We start from the raw sequence: 18,556 nt of genomic DNA on the forward strand, positions 1-18,556 counted from the left end.
GATGACTGACACCACCACTGATGACTGACACCGCTACTGATGACTGACACCACAACTGATGACTGACACCACTACTGATGACTGACACCACTGCTGATGACTGACACCACTGCTGATGACTGACACCACCGCTGATGACTGACACCACCACTGCTGATTCATCCAGTGACTATCAGTACTTCTCCGTGACCGCAATGTAACAAGAACTTCTCAAAGTCTCTCACTGACAACATCATCAGTCTCTCAATGACAACCTGACGATCTACTGCCACCATCTTGTTATGTTTCTTCAAGATGATACACTATGTTTAAATTCACCGCCCTCTCTTTCTCCCGTGTTGCTCTAAGTTAATAACCTTTGTTTAATTAAGTGCTACCGAGAGTTATTTTATCAGCAGGTATTTCTGTGCTTCAATAACATCTTTAACATTCCTACAACAACAACACTTATTAAGAGACTGTCTTAAGTAAAACTGTGTCACATTGAGAGTTATAATCCACAACTTACGTCAGGTTTATTATCTACAACTTTCTCCTTGTTTGGTTATACATTTTCTATCTCGCTTTCATTATTGTTATGATTCTTCGTCGTAGATGTTTAAATGTTAGACGTTGCATGTGAGGAAGAAGAATTGAATGGTCCAGGAATGTATGTGTGTGTGTGTGTGTGTGTGTGTGTGGCTCCCTGCTTCAATATCGTTCAGTGCGTTATGGTTCGATGCAGAGTTCACAGAAGCTTTCACTACACAACACAAACCCTTCCTTCATTACCTTCAAACGTAATCGGGTATTAATTTTGTTTATTTCTTTATAATTTTTGCCTTATTATCCCACCGATATACTTGAGATTCCAGGCTTTTTATAGTAGCAGTTTATAAGGTTGTGTTTGAGCACATTAATAAATGAGTTGTATAAAATATATCTGTATTATTCACTATTGTATCTTTGATGATAAGAGCTAATCAGTAAAACCAACACTTGATAAAATACAGTTGTAAGTACAGTCCATTGGCACAGTCACCAGTCTCACCGATAGTCGTAAAACACACTGTTACTTCAACTTTTATTTCATATCGTGTAATATATTGACTGTATCATCATGTAACCTTCATTCAGTGGTAGTCTTTGAGTTTGTTCTCATAGAAGGTTCTTTCATCATCATGGTCTATATTCATTCTGTTTTGTACTTTCACGTAAAATTAATTTTTTTTTCAACATTACATAATTCTTTACTTGTATCTTCCCGGATTAAAATTAATACCTTTCAGATTGTGTTAACTTTTCTTCTGTATTCCAACAAAATATCTCTCACTTAATAATATTTTCACCGCTGTACCAATATTTTTCTCATCCTGCAGCAAACTCAGCGAGACTTACTGTATTGTCCCGTCTCCAATATTACAGCTCGACTCACTGACCTTGCTGCAACGACCTCCAACCTCATAATCTCGCGTCTCTTCATTAAACTGACAGGTTGATCCCGCCCAAGATGGTATAAGACACAGTTACCTCATTTTCCTGTACATCTTGATAATTGACTACAGCCGAGTTGCATCTTACAGCGAAGGACTCAGAGACTATGTACTCAGTGTTCCCATAGAGTCCGAGTGTATTCATCCGCCAAGTACTGTATCTCACGTGGGCTCTTACAATAAAGAATCTTTGACGGTGGACTTGACGTCAGGGTCCCCACCACTATTAGGGGCTATACCGGCGTTGGAATTGCGATAGGTGAGATGTTGACCAGTAGCTGTTGGTGGTTGTTGTGGTGCTGGTTGCAGTAGTGATTGTTGTTGTTGAGGTGGTCCACCGGTTTGGGTACTGACGGGGTTGTAACCGTTGGCGACATATGTGGTCATGGTGGTCACTTCAGAACACAGTGACTCCCTCTTGCCGCCGAACAGCCGCCGGCTATAACTGTTACAAAGAGAAGAACAACTCACGTGGTGAACACTTCCTCCCATGACATAAGGGAAAGAACAAAACTGAGAACACTTTAATGGAAGAACATAGACAAAGAAGACTTTATTCCAAGATATAACTTCAAGGTTTAAGAAATTGAACTTTTATCTCAAGACATTACTGAAGAACATACAGTGAACATATTATATCAATATATAACTGATAAAACACAGATGGTGAACACATTACGCCACAGTACGCAAGATGAAGAAAATAGTTAATAGTATATAAAAAAGTTATATTTTCTAAAAGTATTGTACCTATTGTATATTTTGCCATGTAAGGGAAGGGCGTTCATATTTTGTTAGGTATAGTGTTATTTATGTTATGTAAAGGCCAAAGTTAATTGTCGTTTGGGAAAAATAATAAAAAAAAATATAAAAAAATTCACGACAATGACTAGCAATTACACACACACACACACACACACACACACACACACACACACATAGTGAATTCTAATTTGACGACCATAATTATTTTTGGATTAAAGAAAACTTACATAACGTCAAGGAAATGAATAAATTGTAGTTTTAATTATATTCAGATTCACTAAGGTCTTTAAATATCGTTCATCAAATCTTAATTAAATATCATAATTAAACTTTTAAAGAGTAACAAATATTTCTTTTTGTATTATGACGAAATGAATGGAACATGCATACAGCAGTGAGAAGTTTTTACCCGTGTTATCATGATTTCATGGAGTTCAGGTGAGACTCAACTATAAATATTATTGTTGACGAGTAAATATATACCATTTATATTTCATAATCAAACGACCAAGAGGCTAATGATAAACTGTACACTTGTCCGTATTAAATTGGGACAGAGGATAGTTTACAGTGGCCGGTTCACAGTGGCCGGTGTTATAATTAGAGAGTTATTAGCGTAGGAAAAATCCGGATAAACGAGTTATTAGTAAGAATTCGGACTAGCGAAGTCTTTGGATTAATGGAAGTTCGGACCAGCGAGTTGTTTGGATTAGCAAGGGTACAGCTTAACGTATGACAGATAAAATAATGTCCAGATTAACGAGACTTGGGAAGGTCTGATTAACGAGAGTCCGATTAAGCGAGAGTTCAGATTTGACAGATGTTCGAATTCGCGAAATTTCGAATTAACAAAAGTCCGGATTAACAAGAGTCCGGATTAGAGAGAGCCCGGATTAGGGAGAAAGACCTTATGTTTTTTACTATTGACAGTTTGATGTGTAGCAATTTTACGACACGGTTTCCCCTCCCTGTCTCTTATTATACCCTCTTCCCTCTTTCTTGGTCCTACTTCACTTTCTCTCTTCCTTCTGTACTTCTATTTCTTTTGATCCATATTTTTCTCCTCCTATATATCTCCCTTTTCCGTATTTATCATCACTTCTCTCCCTTGTTCTCTTTCATTAAATAACTGCTGCTTAACGATGTATTATACCTGTATTTTTACCTGTACATCCACCTGTAACTGAACTTCATCTGTGGCAGAGTCGTAGTAGTCGAGATGAGAAGGGGTTCGACTAGCGTCTCATGGATCACGTTTCGAGTCATTCATTCCAGTGTACCTGAACTTGTACCTGTAACTGAGTGTGTACCTGAACATATACCTGTAACGAAAACCATCAACAACGAATACAGAGTTACTGTATTGTATCGACCAGCGTGTTAATTGTAGTCTCAACCAAATGGAGAGGATGCCAAACATACGATAACAGTTATAAAACAATATACCTGTTTCGTTTTTACATCTATATGTATATCAGTCTGTCTATATAATAAGTATATCAATCCATCAATCCAACTCTATAATACATATGCGTTCTGAATTTCATGTTACAATCAATTCAGTTTGGTACAGCCTATACAGGTTTGACTATTAAAATTAGTCGTGCATAGCCAGTATAATAGTCCTTGCGTCATAGGATCCATTTCAAATATTTATGAATATTCTCTGGGCTATTTTATAAGCCCCCCAAAATTCTACATTTGTGACACGTGCTTGAATATATATACATGGTGAATCAATATAAACTTGCCTGGTGTATTTTACTAAACAAATATATATCTATCCAGGGTGCTTGCGCTTTTCTACGCCAACACATAACCAAACCAGCGAACCAAATGGCGCTGGCGTTTTTAATGTTTTTTTTTAACTGTTTTTAATGGTGTTTGGGTTATGTTATGAAACTTTTAATTCATAGTGGTGTTTGTAAATTATTGAGTGGGGTATACATACGTCTGACAGGTCGGCAGGGATGTTGACAGTAAGGGAAATATTATCGTATTGTACGGACTACCGGCAATCTCCCACCCTCCCCGAACACGTCTCCTTCCCCTGTCAAATCCGCACCCCCCATCACATTCCACCTTCGGGGCATCTGTGGAATGAATGTCTAATTCAACTCTCTATCTTCAAAATTATAGCCGTGCATAGCAAACACAGACAGACATTGTGCTCTCTCTATATAATGAAGCCTGATAGTTTAAGAAGTAACCGCATGACTGAAAACGAATAAATTGGTGAAGTAGAACTATTATAAATTTCCTCTGGACCCCAAACATCACCTGTGGTATTTTTCAAGAGTGCTTTAGTGAATGACGAGGACACACGAAACAAACACCATGTTACTAAAAATTAATTAACACATGGCTTTAAGGAACAAGACTTTAAATAATGAAAATTTGAATAACGGTTTAGGGGTATTATCATTATTAACAAGTGCTAGAAATATATTTAAGCAACGAGTTTTGATCAATTGTAGTGTTGTAGTATAATAGTTGTAGTGTTGTAGTTGTAGTATAATAATTAGGGTGCTGTAGTTTTGTATTCTGACGTTAATTGGTGTAGTTTTGGATTTGAGGAGACCTGATACTGTTGTTGTTGTTGTTACCGATGAAGTTGGGGGTTATAGTTGTTTTGTGTTTGTTGTTATTGTTTAGGTTGATGGTGTTATTATTGTTGTCTTTTGTTATTGTTGATATTGTTGTTGTTATTGTTGATACTGTTATTATTATTATTGTTGTTGATACTGTGGTTATTGTTATTGATACTGTGGTTATTATTATTGTTATTGATGATATTGTTATTGTTGATATTGTTGTTGTTATTGTTGATACTGTTATTATTATTATTGTTGTTGATACTGTGGTTATTGTTATTGATACTGTGGTTATTATTATTGTTATTGATGATATTGTTATTGTTGATGATGTTGGGTCGAAAAATATTCATAGTTTATTTTCAAAGAAAAATATTTTTATTTAAAGATGAAGTCAGCTGTAAACCCAGGAAATAGAGAAACTATGGACGTTACGAACGAACATACGGACATAAGTTACGGACGAACATACGGACATATGTTACGGACGGAGACACGAACTCGTTATCATGCACACTACAAATAGACGGACACGTACTCAATCGTGGTCGCTACTGACGGATGAGACGGACTCTTATCACTCACAGTCCAGCACGTTACGGACAGAATATACGGACACATGCACTCTAAGGACGGGAGATACGTACACATGCACTCACTATCGTATCTGCTACGGACGGAAAATACGGACACATGCACCCACTATCATGCACAGGTACGGACACCCTACTTACCCCTGTTCACGAGGGTTTGTAAAAAAACAAAAATAAAATAATTTTAAAAACAATATTTTTGTGAATTTAAACGAATACAAAGTTAAAAGAGAGAGAAGCTTGGCCATTACGAAACAGATTTAATCATCTTTAAAACATTGGAAACATTTATTTTAATATCGTTTTTATTGCAATCTATATTTTCCTTCTATGAATTTTTGTTTCGCCAAATGTAAAAAAAAGTAATTTACCTTCTTACTTTAATTTATATGTATTAATTATATTCGCCAGGTACACAAATACACAAAATAATAAATGTTCACTACACAAGCAGCAGTTTCCACTTCCCCAATTGTAAAGTTAAGTTATCTATCTACAACTGGGAGGACTAATGGTGTTTTGGGATCGAATCAGTGACAATAGGACAAGAGGCGAACTTTGTATCCACTCAGCCACGGCAACCCCCCCAAAACAGATAACAATGTCTGATGATACACAGGTAACACAGGTGTTGTTTACCTCACGAGGGATAGATGTGTCCTGTAAACCAGTAAATAAAAACTAAAATGTATAATAATCATACCGATGTGTATCTGTCGGGCTGCCGCTTAGCTCTATCACGAGAGCGCCTCCCCCCCCTCTATCTGTGTCTCTTGCCGTCCTTCTCTCTCTTCTCTGTATTATTATTATCTCTATGATCGTCCTTGTATAAAGAGCAAGTTAAAATTGTCAATTGTTAAGAAGAAAAATTCAGAAACAATCACTCATGCTTTAGTATAACACACGCACACAAACACACACACGCGCGCGCGCGCACACACACACACGCACGCACACACACACAAACGCACAAACTCTCACAAACACACAAACTCTCACACGCGCGCACACACGCAATGATAGGAGATATTGATGATGTCACTTTCGTTGATGAGCTTTAAGGTGACTCGAGAAGCCGATACGGAACCGGCAGCGCCGTCCACACATGTTGCAGGCGTGGAGGGCTACATTTAGTGCGGGAGGGTCGGCGGCAGCGTCTTTCCGGCGCTGTCGCTTGTCTACCTCGGTATGCAGTTGGGCTAAGTCTAAAGTATTGACACCTTCTCGTGTGATGCTCCTCCAAGTGTTACAGTGTGGAGTGATCGTCTCCCAGGTGAGGGGGCCGATGTGGCACTTTTTCAGGTTTGTCTTAAGACTGTCTTTATACCTTTCAGTTGTCCGCCAGCGTTATGTTTACTAGTCGTTAGGTGACTGTAAAGTAACTGCTTTGGCAGTCTATGGGTCATCCATGCGGGTAACATGGCCAGTCCAGCATAGTTGTTCATGGATAATGGTAGCCTCGATGCTCCTACAGTTGGTGTTAGCGAGAATACTGGCATTTGTTCTCTTGTCTTCCTAGCGAACTCGGAGGATGGAACGTAGACTACACTGAGGTAAGATCTCCAGTGCCTTGAGGTGCCTCCTGTATGTGACCCATGTCTCGCTGCCATACAGCAGGGTGGGGAGGACCACTGTTCGATATACGTGTAACTTTGTAGATAATATTTCAGCTCCCAACAGCTGAGACACGGGTATGGAGTCTGCCAAAAGCTTCAGACGCAGACCACATCCGATGTTGAATCTCTTCATCCATGTCCTCGGTGGTGGACAGGTACTAGAAGAGGTTAACATTAGAGAGGGTAGTACTGTACCGTTAACCTGGATAGGTGGTGGAGGTGCGGCTGAACTCCTGAACCCCTGAACCCCTCAACTGCCGAGACCCTGACCTCCTGGACCCCTGAACACCTGTGTGTGTGTGTGTGTGTGTGTGTGTGTGTGTGCTTACATTTAAAGATTTATATATTTGGTCTTAGAAATTTACATATTCAAATACTGATATATGAATATATAAATAAAGACACACACACACACACCCGATTATACGAATACACAAAGAAATATGTGGATATAAAAACATTCACATGATTTCACAAAGACATAAGCATACGAACACACGAATACACGACTACACAAACATACAAACACACATACAATATAAAAATACCACCAGGCAACAACAACCTATTCCATACAATCAATACAACTCTTTTACAACACTTTCGGCAGTTGTTAAATAACAGAGAGAGAGAGAGAGAGAGAGAGAGAGAGAGAGAGAGAGTTACTCTTACTCCTGTCTATAGGCAGTCGTTGCCAACTTCCTTCTCACTGCTCCAATTAGAAGGAAACTCTAACATAAGAATCTTTCAACTTCCATCTTTATGTCGTGAAATAGTTAACTAGTTTTTTCATCTTCATTTATGACGAAGGATTTAGCCTAAGACCTTTTGAGAATCTACCCATGTGTCGAAGAGAGATAATTTACACACCTCAACATATAGAGTAAAAAAAAAGGTTTGCAAGTTAATCTTCGATCCTTTGAAAATCAGATTATTATGTTGTGTCTCAAACATAGCTTTCCTTACCTCCACACAAATAAAAAAACTAACCTAACCTAACCTAACCAAAGATGTTTTGCGCATCCAAATGGCTCCACGAGTCCCCACCCCCCACCCCCCTCAGCCTCACCAACCTGTGTGTTTGGTTCATATCGATTTTACAATCTTCTCAACGAGTGTCACAGATCTAAGGACTATCTCAAAGAATACTTGGATATTCCAGTCTTCGTTGGTATTGTTTCAGTCATATTTGTGGATCAGTGAGCGCTCATCCCTACCACACAGGGAGGTAGAACATAAGCTATTGTATTCTGGGGCATAGCTACTGTGGCTATTGTATTCTGGGGCATAGCTACTGTGGCTATTGTATTCTGGAACATAGCTACTGTAACTGTGCCTAACGTATTATAACGATAGCTAACTGGGTTTACTGAATCCTAATGTATAAATAACTGGGCCTAGTGTATTCTAAAACATAGCTAAGTACAGTAGTCCTAATGTATAAATGTATTAAAGTAGATCTACCATATACAGTACTTTAGTTAATATTTTATAAGTGGTTATGTCTCCTAAGTAATACTTTTTTAAAGTATCCTACACCAAACTTTTCGAAATATTGCACATATGATTTTTTTTGCAATATGGTACTAAACATTTTGCAACATTCTACACATATTCTTGCAACATTACTCGCGGTTTCGGAATATGTTTCACGGATTTTTTTTTAGTAACAGTTCACAGATTGGTGCAATATGTTTCCACAGATTTTTGTTTTGCTTGACCTTATCAATGAACATTTTCAACTTGCTGGTAGAGTGAGGGTGAATGAGTCCTAGCACACGACCCACCTCAACCATCCTGCTAAAGTGTCTTGCTCATTCATGGTCTTTCTCTCTCTTAATGGCGACGTAGATCTCAATAGACCGTCCTATTATTTGGGAGTGGGTGGGGGGGCGGGGGTTAATGTGGAGGGGGAGGTTGTGGAGGGGGAGTTAGGAGAGGTAGGGTGGAGGGGGAGTTAGGAGGGGTAGGGTGGAAAGGAGAAGTTTTGGGGAGAGAAGACCGCGCGTGCATAAAGTAATACTACTACTACTACTAATAATAATAACAATACACAATTAATAATCTAAGATACAGTAAAATAAAAGTCCTGTTCTAGGTTGTATGCTTATTATATTCTGCAAATTAACTCTTATTTTTGTACAACGAAATGGATCCAGAGAACATGTTTTATAGGTGTTTTATACAGGTTTTTGAATATACAGTGTACTGAGAAATGTATTATTATCATTGTTATTGTTAGAATATATTAACATGGCTGACATAGTAGTGGTGAAAAAAAAAGAGAATCAAAATATTGAGTAATTACGTAGATAGAATGAATATTATGTAGGTGAATATATTATCAAATGAATAAACTCGTGGATAAATAAACTGATAAATAATAACCGCCCCAAAAAGATAAATAAACAGATTGATGAAGAAGTAAATAAACAGAAAATATGATAAAATAAATTGAATAAATGAAATAAAACAGATAAAAACAGATTGAAACACAAACAAACACTGATTTAAATACACATGCCGATTTACGAATTAAAATACTTACACACACAGAAATACAGTTAATGAAAACAGACATGCACATACGAAAAATAGAATTAACAGACATACACTCACACACACCCATACAACCAATTTAATACACATACACGACAAAAACATAACAGAAACATATATTTACACAAAAAAAAACACATTAGCAAAATACTTACACACACACACACACACACACACACACACACACACACACACACAGAGGGGCAGTAATTGAAATCTTTTATTTACCAACTCTATCCATCTATCTATCCATCTATCTATTTACCATCTATTTATCTATCATCTATCTATCTATCTATTATCTATCCATCTATCTCTCTTTACTGATAAAAGCACCAGAGTCATAGTTTAATATGTACACTACACAAAAAAAAAAAAAATTTCCCCCGAAAATTTAATATAAACTCTTGGAAATAATGAAATATCTCCCATTAAAACTGTATTATGAATTTTATACTCGCCAATATTTTTTTCCAAAGATTGTTACACAACTGCACCTCACACACCTGTACCTCACACACCTTCACCTCGCACACCTGCACCTCACACACCTGCACCTCACACACCTGCACCTCACACACCTGCACCTCACACACCTGCACCTCACACACCTGCACCTCACACACCTTCACCTCACACACCTGTACCTCACACACCTGTACCTCACACACCTGCACCTCACACACCTGTACCTCACACACCTGTACCTCACACACCTGCACCTCACACACCTGCACCTCACACACCTGCACCTCACACACCTGCACCTTACACACCCCAAACCCCTCTACTACAATATCAAGGCCTCTGTCAGTCAAGGTAGAAGCCCAGCTGACTGGAAGGTTTCATACGTGTCACCAGTGCCCAAGTCAACACGCCCACATTTCTTAAACAAGTGACGCTCCATTACCCCAAAACCCAGCTTTACATGTGAGGATTTTGTACTTGACTGGGCTCATGACAACACGCAGCCGCCATAGATCCTCGGTAATTCATCATAAAAAACTTCCTCCGCCATCCACGGTTTCCAGTTTTCTTGGTTTAATAATTCGAAATCTAGGAAATTATAAGACCTTTGTGACCGTCGCCTTCATAGATCTTTACCAAAGCATCTGGTTTAGTTAATCACAACAAAATTATTAACAAAGCCTATATACTTCACCGTGGGTTCCGGAGAAATCTCGTACCGTGGCTAACAGGCTTCCTTAGTGCTCGACGCCAGGCTATACGCTTCGGAGGTGCTGTCTCCATTTTTCAGTCATTCACTCGCGGTATAGCCACTACCCTTAAGACACTAGGATGGGACCACTCTACATCCTCATCAACAATGCCCTGAAGATATTCTAGCTAGCTGGTAATATGTCGACCTTTGGTATCAATATGAACAACTCAGCTCCCGATACAGCGCTCTCAAGAATATACTAGACGGTCTGTAACATTGGCCCAACACCATTGTCACCGTCTACCATACGAAGACCATCATGGTTATGCACATAACATCACTTCTTCTGTGATCATGTTCCATCTCCCTCCGTTACATTCAGCCCCATCATAGCACAGAAGAGGTCGTGCAACACTAATCTTTCCTTTTCCTGCACCACATATCAAGAGGCGCTCAATACACCATCCTCGCCACCGTCTCCTGCTATCACCTGAGATCCGCGAATTACTGTGCGACATCACAACTGCATACAGCTCACGCAACGTACTAATTCACTATAAGAACAGATTTATTGCAACCATTGTATAAATTCCCAAGAACTCGTTGATAACTTCTGTGTTCACTCCTCACCAGTCTCACTTTTACACTGTAACTGTGCTGAAATTTCATGCAAAATAGCCCTACCCCTTGTATGTAGGATTTACGTCATTTGTATATTTTCAGCTTATGGCTGCTGTATCTGTTAATGAACCACGAATTATTATTATTATTATTATTATTATTATTATTATTATTATTATTATTATTATTTTTATTATTATTATTATTATTATTATGCAGGACACCCTTCATACTATCGTGGATTTGCAACACAATACTGATGAATAATGGTGGGCAGCCAAAATGACTGTGGGATTCCCTGTTAACCGAGTCGAAGGCCTTAGTAAGGTTAATGAAGGCCATGTACAGGTCACGACGCTGTTTTCTGCACGTCTCCTGTATCTGGCAGGCAGAAAAAAATATGTCAGTAGTGCTGTGAGACGGACTTGAAACACACTGAGAATATGGGAGGAATTTTCCGCCTCAGGATGAAGTCTGTTTCGGAGGACTCGGGCAATTATCTTGCCAGCTACAGACAGCTGTGAGATCCCACGGTAGTTGCCACAGTTTGACCGTTCTCCCTTGTTCTTATAAATATTAACGGTAGAGGAGGCGTCTTTAAGAAGAGAGTGGAGACAGCTGGTAGGCAGAGGTCCTCCTGCTTTTTCATACCCTTGGTGGCATTCCACCAGGTCTAATGGCTTTGTTATTTTTCGTCTAACCAGATAGCAGTAACTATCTCATCACAGGATGGAGGGTAGTCGAAGTGGGACAATTCCGAGCGCCGAGGGACGTATTGAGTAGTCAGGACATCCGTGTTGGTGTTTCAGTTGAGCAAGGAATGGCTGTGCTCCTTCCAGCACTGAAGAATGCCCTCTTGGTCTTTAATTAGGGAGTTCCGGTCGTATGAGCAGAGGAGGGCCGCGCCAGGAGTAGTTGGGCCATAAACTGCCTTGGTGGAACTAAAAAATTCACACTGGTGTTGATCACATACAAACACACACACGCACACACACACACACACACACACACACACACACACACACACACACACACACACACACACACACCACACACACACACACACACACACGCATGCACGCACACTTTACCTGGAACAATCAGTTTTAGGTCGAGGAGAACCATCTCTGTCCATGTCTGACAGAGGCGTGTCTGGGGCCAATCCGCTGTCTTCCACCGCTCTATATGATGACGGATGCTGTTCTGCACCTCGCTGTTGAGGAAGCAGAGAACAGCGCCACCCAGAATCCTGTAGGGAGGCACAGTAGAGGAGATTTAGGAGCTACCACCAAGAGAGTTGTTGTGCTGTGTATCTAAACCGTCGTACATTATGTCTGTATAGAATCAAGTCATGTTCAAGCCACGTTCTATAAAGCCACGTTCTATAAAAAGCCACGTTCTATAAAGCCACGTTCTATAAAGCCAATAAAGCCACGTTCTAAAGCCACGTTCTATAAAGCCACGTTCTATAAAGCCACGTTCTATAAAGCCCAAAGGAGTCGTTCACATACCTGGGGAGAGTAGGATGGCTCACGTGCCCAGCTCCTGCGGCAGAGCTAGCAGCATGTATGTTAACCCCAGCAGAGGAATCAGTACCAACAGGGCCTTCGTCGCCTTTCTGTACCTGTGTCTCTACCGTATTGGCTGATCGTAATGGGTGATGAGTACCTGGTGATGAGAGATGATTAGTGTAGTGCACCTGGTGACGAGGAGATGGAGAGAGAGAGAGAGAGAGAGAGAGAGAGAGAGAGAGAGAGAGAGAGAGAGAGAGAGATGGGGGTTGGGGGGGCAAGGAACAATAATAAACACCACTACAGTTTTCGTATAAATTAGGTTCCAGACAGACAACTAGAAGAGTAATAATAATAATAATAATAATAATAATAATAATAATAATAATAATAATAATAATAATAATAATAATAATAATAATATAATAATAATAATAATAATAATAATAATAATAATAATAATAATAACACACCGTCTCTCTCCGTTCCCAGGAATGCTTGAATCTTGGATATAAGACGGGAATTAACTTCTCTCAGCTCACGGGAAGAGATGGAGGAAAGAGACAATGACAGGACAAATGGAGAGACGCCAGAGAGAGAGAGAGAGAGAGGTCTGGAAAATGGAGGGGAGCCAAGAATGAAAGAGAGAGAGAGAGAGAAAGAGGTGTGTGAGAGATATATGGAAGAGAGAGAAAAGCTGATTAAAGAGAGAGAGAGAGAGAGAGAGAGAGAGAGAGAGAGAGAGAGAGAGAGCCAGAATGAATAAGCCAATAAAACAACAAGAGAAGAGGAAATAGTGTCAACTGACTTAAGAGAGAGAGAAGAGAATGACAGTGGAAGAAAGACGACTAAGAGATGACGCTTCCTTTCCTATGGTGTCATCAAGAGAGTTTTTCCGGGGAATGAATACACAATATGATTCCCCGCCATATTGTGTATAAAGACTATGATATGTTATAATGGCAGAGATATTGAGTGACTATATTGGTTTAAATTGGTCCAAAGTAGTTATCTGGTTGCTATGTTAAATTTCACTCTAAAATTAATGAAAATTCCTCAAGGGTGACAAGGTGACAAAGTTTTTTTTTCAATGTTATGTTATGTTATGTTATGTTACGTTATGTTACGTTATGTTATGTTATGTTATGTTAGGTTACGTTAGGTATCTTTATCCTCAGGTGAAATAAGCTACTGTCCAGGTGAACCCTTAAATACTGTCCAGGTGAACCCTTAAATACTGTCCAGGTGAACCTCTAACTACTGTCCAGGTGAACCTCTAACTATTGTCCAGGTGAACCTCTAACTATTGTCCAGGTGAACCTCTAACTACTGTCCAGGTGAATCTCTAAATACTGTCCAGGTGAACCCTTAAATACTGTCCAGGTGAACCTCTAACTACTGTCCAGGTGAACCCCTTAACTACTGTCCACGTGAATTTCTCAAGAGTGGCCAGGTGAATGACCTATAATTAAGCCATTGGTGGGCAGTTAATTAGGATGCCTCTATAATCAGCTCTAACTCCATCCTATGGCACCAATTAGAGGCAGTAATGACGCTACCTGCTCCCAAGTGCACTTTTAGGTCACATCATTTACAATTAGCTGCCCTTAAGCACTTCTTCAGGATACACCGGTTGTATATAAAGTAGCCACTATTTGTTACTTATAAACTTACATAGAGAATGAAGAGATACCAAACTGGGTACTTAAAAAAACATAGTTCTAAATGCCAAACACTTATAAACTTTCAAGACCAGAATATAAACACTTACAAGACGAAAAAAAGTGTATGTGTATAATCTTTGTAAAGTGGCACTTATTAACACAAGGATAAATACATATAAAGTATTTAAGTAGGGAAATATAAAAAAATACATGTAATTACTTAAAAGCCAGATAAGTAGGTATTTCTGAACGTGAAAATAATAGTGTGTGTATAATATAAACCAAGACAGTAAAGGGGTTAAATATTTTAAGTAGTTCCTACGTTGATAATTAAAAACCATTAACTATAGATACTTATAAACCGTAATATTAAACCACTTAAAAACCAACAATGATATTATATACAAGACAACAATACACTTCCCCCAAAATAACAAATTTATAAAAAATAAATAAATAAATAAATAAACCTTAGATTCCGACAACATAAAAAAGTACTTAAGAGGTGAGGTGTAGCAGGCGGACTTAAATTAATTACCTAGAGAAAGTAGAACAAAACGTAACGTAAAGAAAGTACTTGGGAGATATAATAGAGGTACTTACCCACATTATACGTGTGAGGAATATGAGGTTGGTGGACAGTAGAAAGAGGACGGGTATTTTCTGTATCCAGTCTACAGTACTGTCGGGCATCAGGGGACAGTTCCTTACCAGTCCCTCTAATTCATGTCCTTCCATACCCGCAGGCTGTAAGAGAGGGAGAGATGAGAGAAAGTGAGAGAGAAGTGAGAGAGAGAAAGGTAGAGATGAGTATCTATCTATCTATCTATCTATCTATCAACAATCTCTCCTTCCTTCAACCATCTTTCACTCCCTTTATCACTATTTATCTCTTTTCTTTAGTCTTCGTTCGTTTCTCACTATTATACTCACATGGGTTGTGGCAAGTTGTGATTTAAGGATAACCCAACTGATGATTATAGGAACTGGAACACCTGCAAGAAGGAAATACACATCTGTATTAGGTATGAGTCAAACAGGTGTTAAGCAAGAAATAAACACTTATATTAAACTCGATTTAAACAAGTGTGAAAAGATTTAATTATCGGCTGGAAACATTTGTGCATGCAGCTGTAAATATAAAATAAATCAACAATCTATCATGGTATTATACAGTATAGATTAGAATAACAAAAACAAAATTGTCTCTAAAACGATACAATGAAAAATTATGTAATAAGTGACATATTTATGCTGGGGGTCTTGTTCCTCCCACCCCTTGTGTTGCTTGGTCCAGTACAGTACAGCTACATCTAACCGCTCCGCCTCCTGCTTACGCGTCATTAAGAGTTATAACCCGGCGTTCACTGTCTCACTTTGGATAATCGAAACCAATGGTATTTTAATTATGAAGGGGGGGTATTTTGCAGGGAGGGAGTATTTCCTCTACAAGTGTGTGTGTGTGTTAGAATCTTTACACAGGGAAAGGCATAATATCTATTTGGTGTAAAATGTGGATAAAGTCTTTACTGTAACATATCAGCCGTCTTATCATCAGCAATATACTGTAGCTTTGACCTGCCCAACACGGTTCTGTTTCCTTACAGTCCGGTATATAGTATACAGTATGTATGGCCATCTGTCTGGCCACACACTTCACTTTTAGTGTGGACCAGTCTGCTCACTCCCGAATAGTTAACTACCGTATACTTTACATTAATATTGACTGGATAATGTGGTCACCCAGTTAGTACGGATGATCAGTAAACCCCGTATAGTCGTATACGTTATAATATAATGTTTCAATCCACATTGTATATTATGAATGTAAAAAATGTGTACACCAAATCCACTACACATTATGAATAAGTTTTCTAGCCTGTAAAGTTCCTTAGTATTTCTTAAGAGCAACTCCTCCCTAAAGTGGCTTCTACTGTATATACTGTACAAGAGAAAGGAAGCCAATAACTTACCCCAGCCGATCAGTGTGTAGACTCGTAGCTTTATGTTCTCCACAGAGAACGTCTTCACCACCAGCATGTAAAGGTAGAAGCCTGGTGACGAGAACATCATAATTACTTGTTAGGCTAATTTATTTATACTCTCATAATTGTACCTGCATTTGTACTCGTACCTGAAGTCTTACTTCTAAATACTTTGAATATGAATTTGACATCGAATTAAAAATATTTTGTAAATAATGGAAATAACAAACATTCCACCATCCCCGTTTTTTCAGTCGTTCGGGAGCTAAGTGAACACGTTCGGGAGGTAGCTGCCACACCTTTCCGAGTCCTCTCACACCAGTCGTCAGGATCATTGATGCGTACGACTTGGTCGTGTGAAGACTAAGACAACGATAAACAATACAGTATGTTCTGGCTACACCTCACCTACACTCCCTCCGTCGAGGTGCTAACAGACTCGTGAACTAGTTTTTTCGGTTCAGCTAAGGATACGAGGACGACTCTATTAATGCAGCCCCCACGTCATTTTAGCAGCCCTGTTTTATGTTACAGCTCAAGTGAGTTTGTTAGATGTGCTTCCATATCTCCAGTTTAAGGTTAAGAATGGTTTACAAGCGTTTGAAAATACAGATTTGTACCGTAATGTAAAAGAAATGTTAGATATATCAGATCACCTGAAGATTAGCCACAAATATTTTTCGCCTGAAGATTGAACACACTAATCCTACCTAGGAGTGGGGTAGGTTAGGTTATGTTGTGTCAGGGTGGAGTTAAGGTGATTATTCTTAAGGTAATACTAGATGGGGATAATGTCCAGGTGATCAGATATCTCTTTACATTTCCACTTAAGAGGGAAACTTTATGAAAATCTGAGTTCTGGTTCCTGGCTGTCAGTAATTTTGATGAAATTTTCCAACCAATAAAATGGAGTACGTGTAGTGTCACTCAGCTCCCCACAGTCTGTCACCACCACAACAAATGTCACTCAGCACACCCAGAGTCTGTCACCATCACAACAAGTGTCACTCAGCACACCCAGAGTCTGTCACCATCACAACAAGTGTCACACAGCTCCACAACAGTCTGCTCACCCACAGTCTGTCACCACCACAACAAGTGTCGCTCAGCTCACCCACAGTCTGTCACCATCACAACAAGTGTCACTCAGCTTCCCACAGTCTGTCACCACAACAAGTGTCGCTCAGCTCACCCACAGTCTGTCACCATCACAACAAGTGTCACTCAGCTTCCCACAGTCTGTCACCATCACAACAAGTGTCGCCAGCTCACCCACAGTCTGTCACCACCACAACAAGTGTCACTCAGCTCACCCACAGTCTGTCACCACCACAACAAGTGTCACTCAGCTTCCCACAGTCTGTCACCACCACAACAAGTGTCGCTCAGCTCACCCACAGTCTGTCACCACCACAACAAGTGTCGCTCAGCTCACCCACAGTCTGTCACCACCACAATCAGTGTCACCCAGCTCCTCACAGTGTCACCACCCACAACAAGTGTCACTCAGCTCACCCACAGTCTGTCACCACCACAACAAGTGTCACTCAGCTCACCCACAGTCTGTCACCATCACAACAAGTGTCACCCAGCTCCCCACAGTCTGTCACCACCACAATCAGTGTCACTCAGCACACCCAGAGTCTGTCACCATCACAACAAGTGTCACCCAGCTCCCCACAGTCTGTCACCACCACAACAAGTGTCACTCAGCTCCCCACAGTCTGTCACTACCACAACAAGAACACTAATTGATATTTTGGCCATAATGACACACGTTTACAGCTCCACCTGGTCTGGTCACTGTATGAGTAACACCCAATTACCACCTGACAAGCACATTCTTCCTCATCACTTATTACTTATTGGGAAACTCTGACTTTAGGAAATTAGTCAAGTTTTCTCGAAGTTGAGTTGTATGTTTTGGGAGATATGGCTAATTTAATTTTTCCCAAGTTGTTTACGAGTTAAATGATGATTCTAGAATGTGTTAATACAATTTGGTCCATACACT

At 39.5% G+C, this 18,556-nt stretch overlaps 2 protein-coding genes across 4 annotated transcripts in view; both read right to left on the minus strand.

Moving 5' to 3' along the window:
• Window positions 1–66: 66 nt before the first annotated feature.
• LOC121879994 lies at window positions 67–12,541 on the minus strand. Its single transcript, XM_042386885.1, has 2 exons — window positions 12,474–12,541; window positions 67–1,917 (listed from the first exon to the last, which is right to left on the minus strand). Exons 1-2 carry the CDS (start codon window positions 12,515–12,517, stop codon window positions 1,647–1,649), a joined length of 315 nt encoding a protein of 104 aa, XP_042242819.1. The 5' UTR covers window positions 12,518–12,541; the 3' UTR covers window positions 67–1,646.
• Window positions 12,542–14,986: 2,445 nt separating this feature from the next.
• LOC121879999 (diuretic hormone receptor-like) overlaps window positions 14,987–18,556 on the minus strand; it is an 80,561-nt gene continuing 76,991 nt past the window's right edge. For all 3 annotated transcript variants that reach the window (XM_042386917.1, XM_042386906.1, XM_042386898.1), the window contains 3 exons: window positions 16,531–16,611; window positions 15,491–15,552; window positions 14,987–15,304 (listed from right to left, as the gene is read on the minus strand). In XM_042386917.1, coding sequence (XP_042242851.1) covers window positions 15,092–15,304; window positions 15,491–15,552; window positions 16,531–16,611 — 356 coding nt within the window. In that variant the 3' untranslated portion in view covers window positions 14,987–15,091. The remainder of the gene's footprint in view (window positions 15,305–15,490; window positions 15,553–16,530; window positions 16,612–18,556) is intronic.

The sequence above is a fragment of the Homarus americanus genome, unplaced genomic scaffold, assembly GCF_018991925.1.
Source record: "Homarus americanus isolate GMGI-L3 unplaced genomic scaffold, GMGI_Hamer_2.0 scaffold50564, whole genome shotgun sequence".
Classification (NCBI taxonomy): domain Eukaryota; kingdom Metazoa; phylum Arthropoda; class Malacostraca; order Decapoda; family Nephropidae; genus Homarus; species Homarus americanus.

Coding starts and splice junctions, on each gene's coding strand:
- LOC121879994 (XM_042386885.1), bottom strand. CDS start 12,517: ATGGACAGAGATGGTTCTCCTCGACCTAAAACTGATTGTTCCAG. Junction 1,918..12,473: donor CCTAAAACTGATTGTTCCAG/GTAAAGTGTGCG, acceptor TCTTTGTAACAG/TTATAGCCGGCGGCTGTTCG.